A 21,204-nucleotide genomic window follows, 5' to 3' on the forward strand; every position below is an offset into this window, starting at 1 on the left:
CGGTGAAAGCATTACCCCACTTTTTGTCCCACTTGCGAGCACCCCAGCTTTCGATTTCAACAGCATCCGTGCGTTATCCAACCTGGTGGTGCTATCGCTGCAGCAACCTTGAGAACTAAAATACATTCTACATGAATTGCTTTTAATGTCAGCTGAATGCCTGAAAGGTAAACAGTAACTAGTCCTGAAAGAAGATCAAAAATTAAGTCATTTTTAAACAAAAATACAAAACAGGATCCAGCTTTCTAAAATATTTGACAATTTTCTTACATGATAGTAACTGATGGTCTTTGAGATTTGGTCTGCTGGTCAGACAAAACAATCAAGAAAATCAATTCATAGACCAAATCATTAATTGAGAAAATAATTAGATTGGGGAAATCTACGGAAGCCCTAAGCGGTCATCCATTCACACATTTTATTTCCTCCGCTTTCTTCAAAAGATAACAGCATAATTAATACGAGTCTCGAGAAAACAGAATAGTCTAGTATATGAAATCATCGAAGGAAATGTTATTCATGTTATGTCCAGACCATGACATAAATAATTTGAGATCTGAAGAAAACAAATGAAACCGACGCAGCCCTAGCGTAAAAATTCTTGCGTTGGTCAAATATATTTCCATATCAGTGGTGTCTTTTTTTTTTTTTTTTTTTTTTTTAAATACTGTTTGCTGTCGTAACATTTTTACGTGCATCTGTCTGTTGAAGCCTTTTGACCTCTTGCAAAGCAACTGTTGCGGCTAAAGTTCATAGACATCTTGGAAGGTTGAGATTACATTGGGCTAGACATTTTATTATAGAACCTAATGAAACCAAATTTACGAACAACACCTGAACCAACAAAACAGATCCTCTAAATTATCCAAACTTTTGTTCATTAAAACCTCCGCACAGCAATAATCCACCGCTCATTTGCAGCAGGTAACTTTTAAATGTGTGGCAGATGCTGTGTCTGCCCCCTCCTTTATGCACGTCTGCCATCATAACGACTCGCCCATCCACTAAAACATTTTGTCCATTAAGCTCGCAGAGACATTTACCGGTAGAGGAGACACATATTACACATGAAATGGGAGACACTGGAATTGTCAGATCGGCAATATCACAGGCAACTAATAAGAAAAACAAGAGTCCAGTCACATTGCCAGACAACAGATGCAGCATCACTGAGCCACTGAATGAGCACCAGCTCTGTACCATAATATCACACACCGACGAGGCGTGCAGCCTGACATGCATGTCTGAATATTTAGTCGTCTTACAGCCTCATCCCAGCAGGGCTCATCACATTATAGCACGACAGGTAAGGTGACGTGCCCCAACACCCGATTACCTTACACATGGCAACTTTACAGCACAGCTTTGGCTCACACTTATTCCAGTGACACACATGTCAGGTTGTAATGAAGCTGTGAATAAATTGCTGATAGTTTCTGGGGTCATACAGGAAAGTAGAACATCAGTGTCAAATGAAAAAAGCTGCATGAACGCCAAAGATCTGGTGTTGTAAACAGAGGTAACGCTTCAGCTTTTCAGTTTTATTTCAGATCAATGATTAGTACCAACTGGATCAAGTCTAGCCAAATAAATGGTACATATAGAAACATCAAGGACTGGAAGTTACTATTTGATAAGCAAAGATCATCAATGAATGTATAAAGCAATCAAATTAAACATTTTAAAAGCACTGTTGTGATGGGCCAGATTGGAATTCCTTTACAGATTATTAAAGATTATGGTAATTAAATGTGATCTGTTTAACATCTGCAGTGAAAATATCTTAGTTCTAATGATATCAGACATGTTACATAACGATTGAGTGCACGTGAGTACATTTATGATTATCCGAGGGTTTACTTTAGATCAATCATGCCATTCAGCTCATGATTTAACTGAACTGTTAGTGTAATCTAGTCACTTTTGTAAAAGGAAGGACGGGTCCAAAGTGTAAGTCACATTTTTGCAGCATTTTCCCTTTATTTTGCAGCCGACAGATAGGAAACACAATGATGAGCAGGTGTGTATTTAGTAGAATTTCATGCTGTGGTCTGGTGGATTTTTTTGGTTTGCCAGCACAGACTGTTCAAATTGGCAAACGTGGCTCAGTAAATGTTTCCTTTTTGATGCAGCCGCATAATGTTGCAATGCAAAAAAAAAAAAAAAAAAAAAAAAAATCCCATATTCTAGTGTCATTCTCATACTACTAAAATAAAGTGTAACCCAGTCACACGAGCCAGAATTATCATGAAGGGTACTTCCAACACAATTTAATGTCAGTTTTTTTTAGAAATGCATCACAACTTTGCCTGTATTGATTTTTTTTTTTTTTTTAGTTCTGAAAGGTAGAACAGCTCTACACCTACACATGCAAAAAAGGCACAAGATCACACAATTCAGGGCAAAATGTTAGCCTCAACGACAGCAGAGCAGCTCAGTGCGTGATCGTGAAGAGGGACAGAAGGTGAACAAACGTCAGCGTGGGTGCAGTGAAATCAAGTGCCTTAACGTGAGATCATTTAATACCAAAATAAATGCAATCGTGTTTCTAACATCCGAGTCAGTGATCCGGGTTTATTCTATAAGAGCATTTTAGGGTGGCGTCTGCCATCAAAGCTGTCAACTGCCTCTTTTTTTTTTGCCTCCACATGAATTTTCACGTGTCAAGTGGTTCTGTGTAATTGTACAGTAGTTGAAAAACCCCAAATACTGCCAAGACACAAGTCCACACTAATAAGATTTTAAAAAGTTTACATTTATTTCATAAAGGGCAACACATTCATAAATACTGAGCAGCTCACTGGTACAATCAGACCTATCAGAGAGATTTGTTTTAACATAGGCCAAATATAATACAATATGCTCTTATGGAAAAGGGATCAAAACTAGTTTCTAGGCGACTCCTACGGAAGCGGCTTTCCATGCACATGACAAAAAATGTTAAATGCCAATTTACAGTGTCATTTAAACCGAGCAGCAAACATGTCACTTAAAACCGCAATTTGATGTTTCAGAGTCAAACTTAAAAATTTAGGATCCGACTAGTTTATCAGGCTTGTGTTCTGACCCAGAATGCACTCATTACAATTACTCAAATGTTTTGAACAAGTTTCACTTCCCACATCTTATAACAGTTGTTCTTAAAAAAAAAAAAGAAAGAAAAAAGCTGGAATATCCAAGCAGGTTCATCAAGTTGGACAGATAAGGTTAAGTCAAAAAGACAGTGAGAGCTGATTTGAAGGTTTCTGGCAGACGGTGTGTCGCTGTTAACACATGAAGAAGTCTTCCCCCGCCCCACAAAGAGAAGGGTGATGTTTTTCCTTCAACGCATACTCCGTTCCACAACCACTGTTCATAAATGCGATAGTCCTTCTCCAGGTCCAACATGATCAGCCCCAAATAACAAGTCACCTACCACACAAGAGGTTGGTAATCTGACAGCATGATCACTATTATGCGTTAATCTGTGGCGTATGAGTAGGACTGATCTCCAGAGGACCCAGAGAATCTCTCTCTTATGACTTCTGGCTGGGCAGAGGGCGCCGGAACAGCAAGATGTGCGGTTCTGTGGAGGAAATAAGAGAAAGGATACATAAAAGGAGAGATATGGACGCTTAACGGTTCTGATGCTTTGATTCCTGATGAGGAAACTTGATTCCTGCAACTCTTGTTCTATTGTTTTTTTAATGACGGGTCCGACACCTGCTGTCCATATGCTTGTGGTCACCAAATCTATTCAAGCGTTTTACCACTAATCTGTACCACCTCTTCCAAAAAAAGTGTAACTTTACCCATTTTTTACATTTTCTACCTGGAAGACTCAAATGGGGCGGTTCCCTTATTGACAGCAGCATTGGCTGAGAAAGGGGGCTTCAATTTTCAAATCAACTTAACGCTACAGTGGACAAGTTCAATTGCATGCAAATTCGCAACATATCAGCCAACAACTTTGTGTCATGTGACTGGTTCGTTTCAGCTTGTGCAGATTTACCAGCACCGCTGCTCATAGTTACTGTGGCCCACAGGCAAACCGTTCTCTACAATAAAACCATAGACAGAAGATGCTTTGTACATATCTGTCTAACAATGTCTAATCTCACTGTCACGCTTCATCATAACCGCGTTGTGAATGCTCATTTATTATAGCACTGAACTTTTCTGAAATCTATGAAATATGTATTTAAAAAACTACAGCTACAGGTTTCAAAGCTTAAATTTTCCATCCAGTGTCCTCATCGGGTCCATTTTTAAATCAGTCTCGAGATATTGTTTAGAGAGGGAAAAAACCTAACACCCACCTGTCAAGCTCTGCTTGTGATATTAACTAGTGAAACCACAACATTCACTCTTGCACTTCCATGTTTGATAGTTCTGCAATGTGTGCTAAAGTTTCCATCTGTGACTATCATGTGACAGAAACAGCTAAAAGTACAGTTGTTAAATCTTTCCACAATGGCATTTAGGACTTCTTTGGTATACCGTCTGAATATATCCTTTGAAGACATTACTGTAATGTGATGAGATACCTGGTTGGTGGATCATGTAATGGACCCATCCTTGGCTCTGCTGGACCCCCAGGTTCCTCCACTCTGTCTCTGACATCAAATGGGTCTTCGGTACACGCTTTGCGATTTCTTTGGGGAGCATCACATGCCTGTAAGTGAGGAACAGGGGCGGATATAAACAGACAGATGGTATTATATAACCGTGTGAACGTCTACAGTTAGATTAATGTTCAAACTCACAAAACATTTAATAAGAAAATAATTATTTGATGTCACAGACACTGCAACATGTGGCTGGTGTTGGTTTCCCACCATGTACATTATTGACAACAGTTTGTATACAACACAACCTTGGTAACATTGTTTAAATCGTCATAAAACAACGTAATAAAACTTTGACAAAATATTAAAGACACATGTCGTATAAAGATGAGCCATACACACCTGTACTCGTACTTGTCATCGTCGTATTTATCCGAGTAGTAGATCTGTTTGTGAGACATGACGGACACCTAATGGGGAAGTTTTTAACACCGATTAACATTTAGACTCTAAATTATTAAAACACGAGAACTACAAACGCGACAGCAAGTTTTAGTTAGCATCCCTTAGCGAGTGTGGCTAACAGTGAGGCTAACGTCCTTCAAGTTAGCCGAGATCACGTTATCTTTGACAACTTTCGGCTGCGTAAACACCAAACTGGGTGTTTTTCATATTATGGGACGCAACCAATAACTTTTTTAGGTTACCTTATATGATTGACAAGAATATCCTGATTAGAAAAAGTCAATTATTCCAGTTTTTCTCGTCGGACAGAGGCGAGATGTTCACTCCTCCTTTGTTTCCCTCTCGAATGTTTGCGAGCGCGCTCCTCACCGTTCAAATAGACCTCCTCTCCTCCGATTGGCCAACGCGTCTGAGCAGTCCGCTCGCCATTGGTTGGTTCTGTCCGTCGCAGGAAATCGTCGTAGTCTCTAGGCGTGCTTTTCATTGGTCAGCAAAAAAAAAAAACGTGTCACACGTAATTTTCAGTAAGTCTGGACTACAATAAAAACATGACACATGTCAATGTTGTTGCGTAACTAGTGACCCAGATGTTTCCATCGAGTCATCATGTCTGGATTTAAAGTGTGGATTTTAATGAATGAGCATTGTTTTGAATTGACAGCAACTTCTAACTGTCTGTATGTTTTATGATATGTTGATAGTTTCTCCATTATCTCTGCCATAATCCTGATGGCTAAACATGAATACACACTGACTTTCAACCCCATTGCTACACATGGAAGAATTACTAAGATGCACATATTTTCTATGAAATGCAGATTGTCTGTACTTCTACATGTTTGTCATGTTTATCAAATGTAAATCTGTAGCCTATTTATCTTTTACAAGCAGCTTTGATTTATTTATAATAATGTTTCTCAAATAACTTATTTCTTTCTACTTTCTCCAGTATGAGCATATATCTTCATATATGACCATTCCAACACCGTACAGTTTCCATACACAATCCCTGTGATCAGTCACGAGAAACTCTATAAGGATATATACTGTGTCACAGCTGCCGCATTTTGTCTCTGTATTGTTACTTAACCTTATTGTCAGACAGAACATTAATCATAAGACGACTCTGCGGAATGCCAGATTACGTTGAATGTCAAAGACAGTTATTGATTTTTTTTATATTCTATTTAAATGTTTTGGTTTAAAAGAAACTTAAATTGTGTTTCCTTAAACACATCAGAGGCATTTTTGGGTTTACTTTCCTGCTAAATGACACACAGACACGACAAGCTGGGAATCAAGGCACCTATCCTTATGATTAATGTCCGGCGCTGTCTCCCTCCTAATATAGTGTGTGTGTGTGTGTGTGTGTGTGTGTGTGTGTGTGTGTGTGTGTGTGTGTGTGTGTGTGTGTGTGTATTTCAGGCCTGTATATATAAAAGAATGAAAGAATTTCCCCTTGAGGGATAAATAAAGTATCTATTCTACTCTATTGTATTCTATTCTTTTCTACTCTTCTGCTCCAACTCAAAATCAAATAAAAATGTGAATTCAAGTTTTAATTTACCAGTAAACAAATCTGTCTCTCAGCATTTTTACTATAATCAGCTGGAAAAGGGGACTCTGTGTTTAAAAGAGAAGAAAATATCCAGGTTGAACAAATAACTTGTGGACATTTGACATGCTACTTAGGCTTACACACTAAGCAGTAATAATAATATATTATACATAATAGTATGACACTATGAGTGGCCATACTTTACATTGTGGTATTTATTTTTACTTGAATCTACATATTAAAGAACCATGGACAACATTTCTCTGTAATGGTGTGTGTGTGTTTGTGTGTGTTTGTATGGGTTCTCATGTCAGACATGCACACGTGTGACATAACTCTGCCTGACACACACAAAACAGTTAACAGACTCTAATTTTAGAAGAAAAGGAGTCAGATGATGAAATGAATGTCCACAGAGGAGCAACTGGACAGAAGGGGCTGTCCGCTCCGGTAAGTCCCGCAGTGCAAATATAACTCTGCAGACGTGTCAGCGCAGGGCTGGTCCGAGCAGCCTCTCCCTTGTGTATATATATAAGTGCACGCATGCATCTCGAGGGTCCGCTTCACGCGTGAAGTTGTATTATTAAAAACACAGACGCCACTTTCACCTGCGAGCGTCAATCACGCTGGGGGGGGATTTGCGTCGTTTTTTCCCCCTGACACGACACTTCTATACGATTGGTCCAGTCTCGGCTCAGGGGCGGGAGTTACGCAGCCTCTGCTGAAATCCCATTGGACGGAAGCCGCGCTGGTTGACGTGACGCAGCTTGGAATTCCCAAAGTTCCCAAGTTCACAGGGGAGAGAGGAGCGTTGTTCATACTTTGAAAAAAATAACAAAACAAAACGTTTTGAAGGCAAAAACAGCGAGCGACTGACGTGTAAGCAAGCCGGGTAAATAAACCGTCTTCTTTGTGTTTAATTTGCTGCAGTCGAGCAGGTGTTTGAAACGCTCAGCTAACATTTGGGCCTGAGTGGGAACGCGGAAGAGTGGGAATACTGAGCCTGCCATCCTTTGTTTACCATCATGAATGAAGCTTTAATTCGGTTGCTACAACAACCATAGCCCCTTCGTTTTGGTTTCCTATACGTGCAAAGCAGAAGCTTTAGCGAGCACAGTGTTGTCGACGGAGTGAGTATGATAGCTTCGTTTGTTCGTCTGTGGATCAATGAGCTGCTCGTGTCGTGAGGTTTGACCATTTTTGGTCATTTTACTGCTGCACGGATTGACTGGATGGATGCATGTGAATGAATGCTAGGCTGCAAATCTCAGCGGTGATTAATGCGATGGGGGGAGATTCCCGTTTCTCCAGACTTAAAGCCTTTGTTTAACTGCGCAGCAGTGTATTATGGATGCCACCACACCGTTACATAACTTGTATCAACGACAGTCTACTCTTTATCCTGCGAGTGCGGTGATTTAGCTCCCAAACTCATGTTATTGCATGATTATGTCCTCTTGGGCTGCTATTTACGCAATCATCCTCATAATACTGCAGAAAATGAGGCATTTAATGCGTATTTGCACGTTCAGAACTGTGCACACTTATAATATTAGCCACCAGCCTACCTATATCTACACTAACAACCACGCTACAGTCAGATTATTACATCTAGATAATCCTGTTAGCTCCCGCAGGCCGTGCTGTGTGTGCATCATGCATGTTCAGTGAACACACACTGTGTTTCTGTCGTCGTCTGCAGAATATCATAAAGCTGAATCTGCACCGTGCCGTGCCGAGTTGAGCCTCAGGAGGGCGATGTCTGACAACAGCAACAGCACAGGCAGCACCGGCTCCTCGACCAACAGCTGGACCCTCCTCTCCCCCGAGGTAAGACGAGAGAAGCAGCCAAGAGGAGCCAGGCTCCGTGTGCCTGGTTATAATCTGGAGGATGGTTATTATCTCACTGCTCATGAATACAAGTCTGAAATATGACATGTCTGTGCTCGCACCCTTAAGCTTCCCAGATTGTTAAGATTGCTGCGATTGTTTGCCAAGCTCCAAAATGTATGATCCATTATTCAAACATACTGATGTTTCCAGTTTGAATACGTAATGTGTGTATTTTCAAATATGTGGTGCACCGACTTGTCTGTTCTTCCACTGCTGTTGTTTGCAAGTGTTTGTGCATGATGGCATGATATTTCTATTGTAATAACTACAATATCCTCTTCAGGTATCAACACACTGCCCCTGCAATAACTCCTTCCTGTATGAAGGTGTTCAGTTTTTGTTGAACCTGTTCTAGAGAGGTGTTCATTACATTTCATTGCATTATACTGAGAGCTAATGTTTTGTCCACCCAATATATGGCAGCTGAGGTTAGAACTGGAGAATTTTATGACAACATGTATAACAATCACATTACTTATTTGATAATGGATGTTAAATGTATAGCTGTACATGTTATGCACTGTTTGAGCAGTCATTATAGGAGAAAGCTGACTATTTAATCCATCATCACAAGTTGAAAATAAAATCCCACGATTCAATTAAATATTGGTACGTCTCACAGCATGTGCATGCATGCCTGCTCTGGGTGTGCTGTAAATGTCAAGGTCGGTGTTACCAGTGAGAAGTGGTGAAGCCTGATCTCCTGGGATCTTCTCTCTTCACTCCACAGGAGGCTGCTGTTGAGAATGTGGGGCCAGTAGATGACGGCACCGAGAGCCTGGGTGACGTCCCGAGTCTCTCCGAGGAGGTGGCAGGTATTGACAAGTCAAGATCTGTGGCTACCGGTTGTGACATTAATAAGAATGACACATTTAAGTCTGACAAGGCTGCCTTTTAAAGCTATTCTTTGGTTTTGTGTTTGAGTTTTGACATCGTGTGAATGTTGTTTCAGGTGCTGTGGATTTCAAAAGTGATATTTCAGTAGAAACGGTCCTGTCTGAAGAAGGCCATCAGGTTGGTGCGCAATAAACTCAGCAATAATCCAATCAAGACGTAACCACCAAACACTGTAATTATTAAGATGACAAAACAACCCCTGCAGCATAGTTACATTGTTGTAACCAGTTATTGCTGTTCATTTCTAGCAAAAGTGCAGTTGAGTTTAACAAAACTCTTTTAGATTTATACAACTTATTATATTTGCCCTTGCCGGTACCTCAGAATCCGGAAGCAGTTGGATTATCATTTTACGGGCTGAAATGTGTCATACGCTCATAAAGATCCATTGGAAGTAGTCACACTAGAGTGTGATGCTTTGAGTCACAACAGAAGTTGTATATTCAGTTTTATGACTGCCTCAGCTGCATTGTGCCAAATCCTACACACAATACAAACTGAGAAGTTGAGACCTGTTAACAAACATCACTCTTGGCAACACAGGAAGTCAATAAATGAAAGAGAAGTACTGTGGAGAAGAGACTGTGGGAAAATAGGTCCTAAAAAACAAAACCATAGCTTGACATAACATAACTTGATCACGAAATAACTGAAGGTCACAAAAATATGTTACCAAAGTATAAAAGCATTCACAGATAACCTCCCTTACTGTCATTTCTAGGTGTGTCAAGAGACCTCTCCAGAGTCCAGTGAGGGTCCCATCCCTTCTAGTCCAACCCGGTTGAGCCCTCTTCCACTCAACCCTCTTGACCCTCCAGACCTCGACATGGAGAGTCAGCCTCCAGTCATTCATGACATTGTAACCAGCTCTCCCAGTGACAATGAGCACCTAGGAGCCACACCCTTTGTCACCAACATTGCTATGGGAGCTCCGCTCGATATACCTACTGCTGAACTCCTTCAAGCTGAGCCTGAGGAGTCTTGCTCTGATCCTCTCCTGACTGAGATCCCGGTTTCTACAGAACAAGTGTTCGATACGCCTGCTGATATCGAGCCACTCCCTGCAGGCCCTGCTGTGGAGAGTCCTGTCTTCACTGCTGAACCTGAGGTCAGCATCCCCGCAGAAACCCTCACAGCCACTCATCCTCTTTCTCATGTCGAGGCTGATATCAGCTTCACTCCAGAGGGTAAAGAGCCACTAGGCCAAGACACAGAGAGCCTGGTGACAGAAAGCCCCATCGATGATACCCCTGCACCAGAGACTGTTGGTTCAGAAGAGGCTGAGGAGGAGGCAGCTGAGGAAAGGGAGGAGAGAGAAGAAGAAGGAGAAGAAGAAGGTATGGGATCAATCTACAGGAATATTTATGATGACGTGTGTATGATATATGAAGCAGTAGAACTTAGTAGAGCTTTATTTTGGAGTAGGTCAGTAAGTCTTTTTAATGGTCTTTCATTTTTAGATTTCTTTGTGTGAAAAATTTAATGCTTTCAGCTCCTCTGGCCTTCAAAATGCTGCTGGACCTCAAGCCATGAAGGTCGCAACCACCGCTCTAATAAATGACTTGATTGGGGTGGCGTTTAGCTCAGTTGGTAGAACAGCCGCCTCATGTGCGAAAGCTCAGTTTTGCGGAAGCCCAGGGTTCGAATCCAACCTGTGGCTCTTTCCTGCATGTCATTCCCCATCTCTCTCTCCCCACATTCCTGTCACTCTTCAGCTGTCTCTATCAAAATAAAGCTTGAAAAGGCCAAAAAAATTATATATAAATATAAATATAAATAGATGACTTGATACAATCTCACTAATTCCTCCTATACATTCCTTAACAAGGTTAAAAGTCTCTGCTTCCCGTTAGCTGCCCCTCGAGGCAGCCGTGTTCATTATACCGTACACCCAAGGCACTTGTGCCGGTAGTTACTGAGATAGCTCACGCTGCACCAAAGTGTTGAACAAGCTGACATCACCGTCCTCAACACTTTGCTACTATGGAAGAAGAAAATGCAACAGAACAAAACAAATAGAGCGAATAATCCATCACCTCTGAACACCTGATCTTTGAGTTAGCTTTGGGAATATCAGCAGAGTCCTTTCTGCAGTGAAATCATGACGAGAAGTACAAAAATTAGTTGTTGGGCTCCATCCAATCCCCCGCTCCTCTCATTCTCTGTACATTGTGTATAGTTTTCTTCTGCTGCAATGATGCACAGCCACAGACAGCCTCTGCACCCTATAAGCACCGTATTAGCTGAAATAATGAGGTTTTAAAGCTCGATCTATCAGGTGATAAAGTAGTAGCCGTATTAAGGTCCTTGTTTGGTCAGTTCATTTTGTGCATTTTCCCCAAACAAAGTTACAATTGATCATATTACCGTAAACCAACGGCCACACAGTAAACACAGTGCTTCTGTGGACCCCTGGGGGGTCTGCGGACCCGCAACAGTAAACAGCTTTGCCTGGTTGGTAACTCAGCCTCGAGCATAACAAGTGGTTTATGGTTCTTTGTAATTAGCACTAGTCAATAGAAGCAGAAAATGAGAGTCCTCTTGCAGAAGAATTGGCTAACATGTTTCTTATCTGTGTCGCCCGAGCAGCTGGAAAGTGATTTATCAGTGTGACAGGGAGGCGCACAACCCGCTGAGAAAATGAAGAAACCTCCATGCATGAAATTACTGTTGTAATTTAGTGAGAGAATGTCACCCGTTTCCATGAACAGCACTGCCTTTTTGTCAGCCTTTTTTCTCACCCACTGTTTACACACTGTTGTGTTTTGCAGCTCATGTATTCACTCCGATTTCTGGTGTTTTGTGTGAGGCAGTCTGCCAGTAGATAATTGTGATTTTGGAAAGAACTCCAGTTCTGACACTTTTGTTGTCAGAGATGTCGAGATGATTTGTTGTAGTGGCTCTGGGGCCACATTTGAATACATGTGGTTTAACTTTCAGCTCATCATCTTTCACAAAAATACGCAATAAATGTGACAACTCTTAAACTGTTTTTTTTTTTTCCTTCTTCTCCTCCTTCTTCTTCTTCTTCTTCTCTCTCTCAGAGCAATCCGGTAGTTTCGATTTGGGCGACACAAGGGGCTTTGATGATGGACTGAGGAGGAGGAATGTGACCTTCGAGCCACTAAGACCAAGAACATCAGATGAGGAAGATGAGGAGGAGGAAGTGGAGTTCAAGTTAGCTGAGAAGAAGGAGGAGAAGCCGTGGTTCTCCTTGAACAAATGCATTGTGGGTGCTCTGATCCTGCTCTTCTTAGGTTCCCTATTCCTCTCAGGTGAGTTCCTCTAACAGCCAACCAAACCTGCTGGCTTGCTTCTGCTTTTTATGGCCAGTAGAGCGATAATGAAACCATGTTTTTAAGCCATATGGCCTAATATAGATGCTTATGTTGAGATAGAAAAGTTTTTGCAGAATCTGTGCACCTGTTTACACCTGTTACATCAGAGGTTCTGCAGTTTTCGGGTGAATATCGTGAAAAACAACTACACGTTCACTTATTTACATAAGTGCATTTATTCACAGTTGTCAGCAACAGACAGATGTCTGTGTGTAGATCGTGTTGACTAAGCTGTACTGTGTCAACAGGTGTCCTCTCTGACCTGGATAATGGTAGGTCCAGTACTAAAAGATGAGACAGCAGTGTAAGCTTCTGTGCTAGCTGGCTAACGCTCAGTAGCTTGTCCAAGCACTTCTGGCCTGACACTTCATGCAGTGGCAGCAGAAAATGCAAATAACACACACTGAATTGTACAATAACACTCTTTATCACTGCTTGGACGGACTCGCTGGATGTTGAGGGAAATGATTGTTGACAATTTGCTTGGTTAGGGAAAATATATCGTATCACTTTAAAAAGTTCCACGTAAATAAATAAAGTTCCTGTGTTGTGCACAGGTAGTGCCTGAGCTTACACAATGCACTTGACAACAAAAGCATCTCATGCTGGTGTAAGACAGCTTGGCAGCTGTGTGTCAATAACAGTAGCTGTCGTAAGTCTCGTATGAAAGATGCATTGTTTTCTTCTCTGACAGGTGACTTTGACGCCTCTGAACTGACTGACGGAGAACAAAGCCAGGTCTGTTCCTGGCACCACTCACTTTGCTTGCTCAATCTCAGTTGTATTTAAAGAAAACTTAAATCTTGAAACTTAAAAGACGACTGCTAGAGATAGGATTATTTAAAAAAGATGTGATTTATTCATTTGCCAAACATTTTCAATCCAGGACTGGCTTAGCAGTGATCCACAGGATATGAAAGAGCTATTGGATAAACTGACACAGGAAAACCAACAAATCGCTCAGCTAGAGGCTCAACTACAGGTCAGTACGACAGTTATATTAATGATAATGATGTTGTTTTGCCCTTTCATGAAGGTTCAATGTCCAGCAAAATATGAACAGCATGTTTTTAATAAATATTTTTGATTATTGTCCACCCTATCCAGAGCCTGGCTTTGATAACCTTTTGTCTTTATTTCTTAGTCTCAGAAAGAAGAACTCGACACAGCTCTGAAGGCTGTAGCAGTGAGCGGTGACGAGCAGAGTAAAGCAGGTCTGGAAAAAGAAAACGCAAAGCTGAAGGAAGAGCTGTCAACTCTGCCTGAGCTGAAGAAAGAGCTGGAGAGTCTGAGGTCCAGGGTGACTGAGCTCAGCCAGCTCACAGGTACGATGTGGCAAACAGGATGTCAGTCAGCTCATTTAATATTAAATTAAATCTGGGCTGCCACATGTTGAGATATATGTGATTAGATGACTCCTCCTTTCTGATATAATTATTTACCAAACCCATTCTAATTCTCATATCTTCAATCCTTTACAGCTGATGAGAAAATGGCCCCGGCTACCTCCAGCTCAGCCCCTCAACCTGCTGACAAAGATGAGAGCACCCAGAAAGCAGCTGGACCTGAGAGGAGGAATGAGGGAGGAAGGGTAAAGGAAGAACTCCAGAGGCAAAAAGTTCTTTTGGAAGAGAGCAGGAAGAGACTGGAAGGGATGAAAAAAGACGGAGGCGACAGGAAACGAGTGAGGGACAGTTTGGAGGAGATCCAGAGGAAGCTTTCTCAACAAGTCGAGAGGTGGGGTAAGAAAAAGCCACAGGAGCCCAAATGGAAAGGGAACAAGGGCAAAACCAATGAGCGGGACCATTGGAAGAAAGATGAAAAAGAGTGGAGAGGAGAGAAAGACTGGAAGCATAGCAAAGAGGGAGGAAGAAAGGACAAAGAAGAGAAGGAGAAGGAGAAGGAGTGGAAGTCTCAGAAGCAAAACTCTCACAAGGAGGCATGGAGGAAACATCAGGATGAGTGGGAGAGGAAGAAGGGCGAGCGCAAAACGGACCGAGACGAGAGGAGGAAGGAGAAACCATGGCACAGCCAGCCTGGTAAAAACTCCCACAACCATCACCAGCACCAGCATCACCACCACCACCACCAACAGCCCCGTCAGCCTCATCAACACAACCAGAACGACTTCTGGAGAGACCAGGAGCAGAAGCTCAGACGCAACGTCCGCCCCCAGCAGGGCTGCAGCTCCGTGGAGGACTGCGCCGGCAAGGAGGGGCTCTACCCGGTGGAGCTGCCCGAGTTTGAGGAACTGCTGGAGGGCTACCTGAGCAAGCTTGAAGGATCTTCGTCCGAGAGCAAAGACAAGATCAGAAAGCTGACTGCAGAGTTCTTCGAGGACGGCGTGTTTATCCACGACAGGGTTCTTTTCAGTGACTTTGCCGAGGACGTGGCGGACATTCTGGAGGACATGGTGGACGTCTTAGACGACGGCGGGCAGAAGGACGACGACTCCCTGGAGGAGGAGATGGAGGAGTTTGAACGAGAAGCCCTGTGGAAGTTTGCTGCCACGGCTTGAACAGACAAAAGGGGGGAAGGGGTGGGGAGTAAAAATACAACACGAAGATGCAGCACAAGCGGTGGTTTTATAGGACATTTCTTGCCTACATTCTCCTCTTCAGAGCTGTAATTGTAGTAGCTTCTGGTACAGAGTGGTTGTGCCTCTCATAAACGTGTTCCGTTGAGTCTTTAATTATAAGCTAGACTTGTACTTGTCATTTTGGACTTAGTTGTTGTTACCTACCTCTGTCAGGTCATGCCTCCTAACGCAGAATCCTTCAGTAACGTGTCGTGTATATGCTCTGCTGTATAGTGTTTTCTCAATACGTAGTGCATGTTGCAGTTCATAATATAAATTCAAACTGATTATATTCAGATCACACACAAAGAAACTGGGCTTTAAGGACATGGTATTTGCAAATAAATCTGTTGAGCAGGCATTACAGACGTTGGCCCGAAATATATTACACTGAATGTGAAACACTTTTCTTTGTGAACAATCCTGACACTATTACCAACAGGACAAAACAAACCCTGAGAAATTTATTGCAGATACCATTGTTGCCTTAAGTCAGTTGTAACTTTCCAATCCCAGAGGATGAGGTCCCGGTTTCTTCCAGTGATAAGAATCAGATCAGGTCAGACCAGTTTTGGGACAGCAGCTCTTCAGTAGATTTGTGCAAACACACACACAGTGCTGTTTGAGAGCCCTGAGCGTTTGGTTTCTAGATTTGACTTCTCGCCCTCCGACTCCCAACTGTCAAGTTGACTGCAGATGTGCGGAAACGAGCAGGAACCAGTTTGTGAAATGTCAAAGCTGCTAAAAACAGAAGCAATAGGACAAAGTGATAGCCATAGCTAAATTAATTCTACTAAACCACTTTAGCACTTTTCTCAAACATTCACATTTACGGCAGTTTATTTTTTCTCACTTTTCACTTCCGTTGTGTTTTTTTTTTTTTTAAGTCTATTAGTTTAATATTTTTTGTTATGTAGCCACGGGGACCTCCAACACATGATTTACATACACTGGGTATCCCAGAGCATTCAGAGTAAAACGAAAGTGATCTGCAGTAATCCCCAGAGAGTTTCATTTGATGGATTTATTCATTCGCCATAGATGAGATTGGAAGCCAAACTTTTCAAATTTTTAATTCTCATTTTCTCAGCAGGTTGACGTTAACTGACGCACACACACACACACGTGATGAAGTTATTTAGTTGAAGAAAACGTCAAAATGATGAATCTGCTGCATTTTGTTTTTCAAGTTTTAAAGTCGAATGAGTCAGACGAAAAGTAAAAATAAGACAAAGTGAAGTATTGCAGAGCTGTTTTCCAGTGTTGTGTACTTCTTGTTTTTGTTTTAGTGTTTGGTTCTAGTCATATTTGATCTTGGAAGTTTTTCCCTTTTTTAGGTGGATGTGAAGTTGAAGTCGACAGATTGTGATTTTTGTTCTGTTTTTTTCTTCTTCGGTGGTTGAAAGAAGCTTTGAAGTGTTTCATGTTAATTTATTCTGTCGGTACACTGCGACTCCTTTTCTTACTTTTAACGAGAAGAATCACAGACTTTGTCTGAGGCCATACACATTGAATGTGTGAAAATAGTGACATTTTATTTTGGTTTTCATAAATTTAGTTTGCCAGCTGCTTATGTGCCTTTATTATTATATTATATTAGATTTGGACAGTTTACACTACTTGCAATTTTACTGCTGCTTCCATAGCAGAGAATGAATGTCATAGGGTTTACACGTGAAGTGCTGAACAGATTTTTGTTAAATGTTCTCTGCTGTTTATACAAGGTTACTTCTTTTTTTTTAGACCAAAGGAATCGGAGAAAAGCTTAATTTCAACAGATGAGTCCTTTAATGAAACACATTTCTGAAACTTTAATCAATAATTGAAGTATTTTTGTCTTTGTGGGACAGCAGGAGGGCTCATTGATGATGTGGGAACTGGCTCAAATGTGCATGTAAATGATCCCTGGACAAATGTATTGATAATAATTTGGATCATTTTGAATTTTTTCCACCATCAGTTATGTCCTCTTTTATGATGTCAGTGTTAAGTTCAATAAAATTTCTACCAATGAATATGTAACCTTTGTTTCATTCATTATGCAGATAAGATTAAAAATAGATCTCACCGAATATATCAGTGTTAATTATCGTGATTGGTTTTGATTGGCTATTTCAGGACTGGAAAATGTGATACGTAGCCTACCTATCTAGCTGTGTGTGACCTTCAGTGCCTGACTCACTCACCCGGGCAGGAAGTGTATGTGTTGGCATGACAGGCATCTATTATCACAGCTGTGATGCCAAGCTAAAATATTTACATCCAGATTAAATACTCAGAGCAGGAGCTTACACGTTCACAGGCATGAACTACCTCCCAGCCCAGACACGACACATACACCAACCAGTCATTGACCTGATATGCTGATGAACGAGAATGTAAGCAATGATTGAGAAGAGTCAGTCACTCGAGAGTAGAGTGTCATTCTTTGAATTCTAGAAACAAGTCACCATGCAAGCTCTGCTCTATGTTTTTGTTTCAGTATCAAACGTGTAGATGGATCTGCAATAATAAATACCCAACAGATTATCAGAGAAATGAAATGAGAGGAAGGTAAAAGACAAAAAAAAAACACAAAAAACTTTGTTAAAATGTCAGTCTGATACAATCTGTCCTTCAAATGCTATAATATGAAGCAGTTTCTTTTTAAATCTCTCTCCACACACACTTACTCCTGCACTTGGAAGGACTTACACATGTGACAGTGTGTGTGTGTGTTGTCCTGAATGATGCATTATTTGAGTCATGTTTTGTATAAACGAATTACTGCTTAGACAGGCATGATTCAGTCGCTTGATTAGAATGGCCTGACAAAAATGTCGTCACTAAAGCCCTTGCTCTGCAGACAGACAGAAATGGGTTTTGTGCTATCATCAGTACAAATTTGCCCTTTGTAGGACAGAGAAGCGGTTTGTGAGTGTGTATGTATCTGTGCATGTGTGGTGGAAATCAGACAGATAACGTCAGCCAGCTGGATGAGGGAAACGAGGGCAGGTTATGAGTTTTCCGCTGATGTGTGCATCAGTGGGGGTGGAATGAAGTATATATATTAGGTGAGGTGAGGGTCAAGAGTGGAGGAACACAGTTCTTGACACCTGCTGTAACACACCACATAACACAAAAGGTGAGACCACAGACACTTCAGTATGGATCTGTCTTTGATTATGCAGCTTTGTTGAACTTTTTCTTTCTTTCTTTATTCACTTACTTTCCAGATCTTAACACAGAGCATCATGGAAACCGCCATCTGCACCCTCATCACACAGTTCAAGACCTACGCTGGGAAAGATGGATCTGCCAGCACTCTGAGCAAAGAAGAATTCCAAAATCTGGTGACCTCTCAGCTACCCAACTATGTGAAGGTAAACCTTAGAGGTTGTTCATAGACACTTTGCCTGCTGATTGCTATGGACTCTGTATCCCGAGCACTTTCAGATAGATAATTTAAAAAAAAACATTAATTTAAAAGTATTCAAATCTTTTACAAAGTAAAAGTACTAATGTTATAATACAAAAATAAAAAAGTCCTGCATTGAAAATGTTACTTCAGTGCAATATTTCTCTCTGAAATGTAACAGAGTAGAAAGTGGCATGAAAAGTACAAGAACATTACATTTATACTTAAATATAAGCACAAGTGTCTAAGACTAAACCAGTGGTTCTTAACCTTGTTGGAGGTACCGAACCCCACCAGTTTCATATGCTCATTCACTGAACCCTTCTTTAGTAAAAAATAAAATATGATTTTTTTACTGGTGCACAAAATGAACCGTGCATTAACATCACCTTGTTCAAATAACAAAACCAACACAGTGCATGAACTCACAACAACTTACCTCAGTGTGACTTCTGCTGTTGCCTTTGAGAGACCAGTTCAGATATGCGTGGCTTCACCTTGGCAAGTGCCAGTCTCATGTCATTTTCACAGCAAAGTCTGTTCCTTTTCTTAGTTTTTATGTCCAGCATCCTCGAAAACGATTGCTCACAAAGATATGTTGTAACAAATGGTATAAAAAATTCCAGGGCGGAGGCTCCACCGAACCCCTGAGACCGACTCACCGAACCCCTAGGGTTCGATCGAACCCAGGTTAAGAACCACTGGACTAAACATACATGTACATTATATCACTGTCTACATATCTACATCATTACACTACACACATAAATCACAATTCATTTCTTTTCATATTCTGATTTAGTGCCACATTTCTGTGTGTTGGTGCACAACGTGTCAGTATGAGGTCTCATGCTGTATGTGACGTGCCAAACAATACACAAGGGCTGCAACTGAAGCTAATTTTCTTTGTTAATCTGCCAGTGATCTTTATTATTGTACATTAATGTGTTTCACATGTTATTCCTAGATCTTGAATTATCATTAAATGATGTCCAGCATGAGGCAGTGTGTTAAAAAAACAAATGAAATGTTGTCAAATGTCTGGGAAAAACTGTCTTCATTTCACAGTAAACTGAAGGAAGGAAGACAAACAAACAAACAAACATCGTTTGATGAGCTATAGGCACCTAATGCTTCATATTTTAACTCGACAAACCATCACCATCATCATCTTGATGATTAACTGATCGGAAATGTAATGTTGCATTTACGTCTCTGTGAGACACTTTGTATGCAAACTACATGTTTTATGAAAGCCACTGATTAAATGTGTGCTTTTGAGGGAAACTTTATGTAGCTGCAAATCAACTTGCACTTCAGTTATTATTATTTCCAACATTCAGCCATTAGGTGGCAGGACAGTCTTGCAGAGCAGTAGATGCTGCACCTCAAAGTGATTTTATATTGATGAGGGTCTCCTCTCTGTTATCCCCCAACAGAACGCCAGCGACCCCGAGGCCATCGAGCAGCTCATGGGCTCCCTGGATGAAAACAATGACGGGGAGCTGACTTTCTCCGAGTTCTGGCAGCTAATTGGAAAACTGGCGAGCAAACAGGGAGGCTTCAGTCAATAGAGCTCGTCGTCTTCTGACAGGTGTGGCTTCGAGTAGATTGGGGGCGACACCAGTCAGCTCAGTTTAAGCTGTCCAACTGTAAATTCAAAGGCATTGAATTTACCGGTTGGCATCACTCCACCAGTGCCACATGTGTAACTCTTTAGTTAATCATTTGTTAAATGCAGAGAACTTTGAATTAAAGGCTTTATTGTCTTTTGCCCTCAGCCACCAACACTCTGTCTCCTGTCATTCATTCACCACATTATATGATGTCCAGCCGTCCATATTTGAGCAGGAGCATATTACAGCCTTGATTTGGGGCTCTGTAATCCTATACATGTTAGTGCTGCCACAACTACACCATCCAGACCATATCTTGTTCCATAGAGCTCCATAATGCTTCTACAAAGCTGCCCGTCCAAGCGTTCAGCAGTGGTGATGCAAAAGTATAGCTTGCTCTTCACTGTCTGTCAGCGAGGCCTCAGGAGACTCTGTATAATGGGGATGTGCGGACCAAATATAGCCCATTGTGTTTGAGAGGGCTTATTGTTTTTGCAACATTCGGGGCTTTGTAGTTTAATTGCATTGTGCTTGTTTAGCTGGTAATTCTTGGTGTAACGGTCACTCTGTGTTAATTCTGATGTCTAGACAGAGTTATGTGCGCTGGCTTGCTCCCCGGCTGTTTTATAGCCCATAGGCTTGTTTTAATTTAGTAAAGGGGGAGACAAGGTGCAGCTAACTGACGGTGAAAATGCAGATCTTTCAACGAATAAGAAAATGTGACCTTTGTATCCAAATTACACATGCCAAGGTGCCAGGGAGGGAGGGAGGGAGGGAGGGGTGGGGGTGGTGATGGCCAAATGAGTCAGCAGCTACAAAGTGAGAGACAAAGAGTACCCATCTAGTGTAGGCCATGTGTGGACGTTTGTCTGTATGGGGGAAGTCTCCTAAGTTGGTAGAACCCAAAGGCCTTTG

The 21,204-nt window shown here is 41.5% G+C and overlaps 3 protein-coding genes across 7 annotated transcripts; 2 read left to right on the top strand and 1 right to left on the bottom strand.

Moving 5' to 3' along the window:
- Nucleotides 1-1,955: 1,955 nt before the first annotated feature.
- On the bottom strand, nucleotides 1,956-5,395 carry cks1b (CDC28 protein kinase regulatory subunit 1B). Its single transcript, XM_010752768.3, has 4 exons — nucleotides 5,255-5,395; nucleotides 4,950-5,017; nucleotides 4,527-4,654; nucleotides 1,956-3,565 (listed from the first exon to the last, which is right to left on the bottom strand). Exons 2-4 carry the CDS (start codon nucleotides 5,006-5,008, stop codon nucleotides 3,516-3,518), a joined length of 237 nt encoding a protein of 78 aa, XP_010751070.1. The 5' UTR covers nucleotides 5,009-5,017; nucleotides 5,255-5,395; the 3' UTR covers nucleotides 1,956-3,515.
- A 1,746-nt stretch (nucleotides 5,396-7,141) lies between these two features.
- Nucleotides 7,142-17,291, top strand: pbxip1a (pre-B-cell leukemia homeobox interacting protein 1a). Of its 5 annotated transcripts, none has more exons than XM_027286867.1 (12): nucleotides 7,142-7,449; nucleotides 8,273-8,400; nucleotides 9,194-9,278; nucleotides 9,416-9,477; nucleotides 10,082-10,697; nucleotides 11,351-11,354; nucleotides 12,403-12,635; nucleotides 12,947-12,970; nucleotides 13,393-13,436; nucleotides 13,585-13,680; nucleotides 13,843-14,023; nucleotides 14,180-17,291. In XM_027286867.1, the coding sequence occupies exons 2-12, from the start codon at nucleotides 8,329-8,331 to the stop codon at nucleotides 15,214-15,216; spliced, it is 2,454 nt and encodes an 817-aa protein (XP_027142668.1). In that variant the 5' UTR covers nucleotides 7,142-7,449; nucleotides 8,273-8,328; the 3' UTR covers nucleotides 15,217-17,291. The 5 variants fall into 5 exon arrangements, with proteins under 5 accessions (XP_027142668.1, XP_027142666.1, XP_027142670.1 ...); XM_027286865.1 differs by having other exon boundaries at nucleotides 7,143-7,462; XM_027286866.1 differs by lacking the exon at nucleotides 7,142-7,449 and adding an exon at nucleotides 7,534-7,700.
- A 969-nt stretch (nucleotides 17,292-18,260) lies between these two features.
- Nucleotides 18,261-20,454, top strand: s100a11 (S100 calcium binding protein A11). The gene is made up of 3 exons (XM_019264218.2): nucleotides 18,261-18,400; nucleotides 18,492-18,638; nucleotides 20,113-20,454. Exons 2-3 carry the CDS (start codon nucleotides 18,510-18,512, stop codon nucleotides 20,245-20,247), a joined length of 264 nt encoding a protein of 87 aa, XP_019119763.1. The 5' UTR covers nucleotides 18,261-18,400; nucleotides 18,492-18,509; the 3' UTR covers nucleotides 20,248-20,454.
- The last annotated feature ends 750 nt before the right edge of the window (nucleotides 20,455-21,204 follow it).

Source organism: Larimichthys crocea, chromosome XIII, assembly GCF_000972845.2.
Source record: "Larimichthys crocea isolate SSNF chromosome XIII, L_crocea_2.0, whole genome shotgun sequence".
NCBI classification, from domain to species: domain Eukaryota; kingdom Metazoa; phylum Chordata; class Actinopteri; family Sciaenidae; genus Larimichthys; species Larimichthys crocea.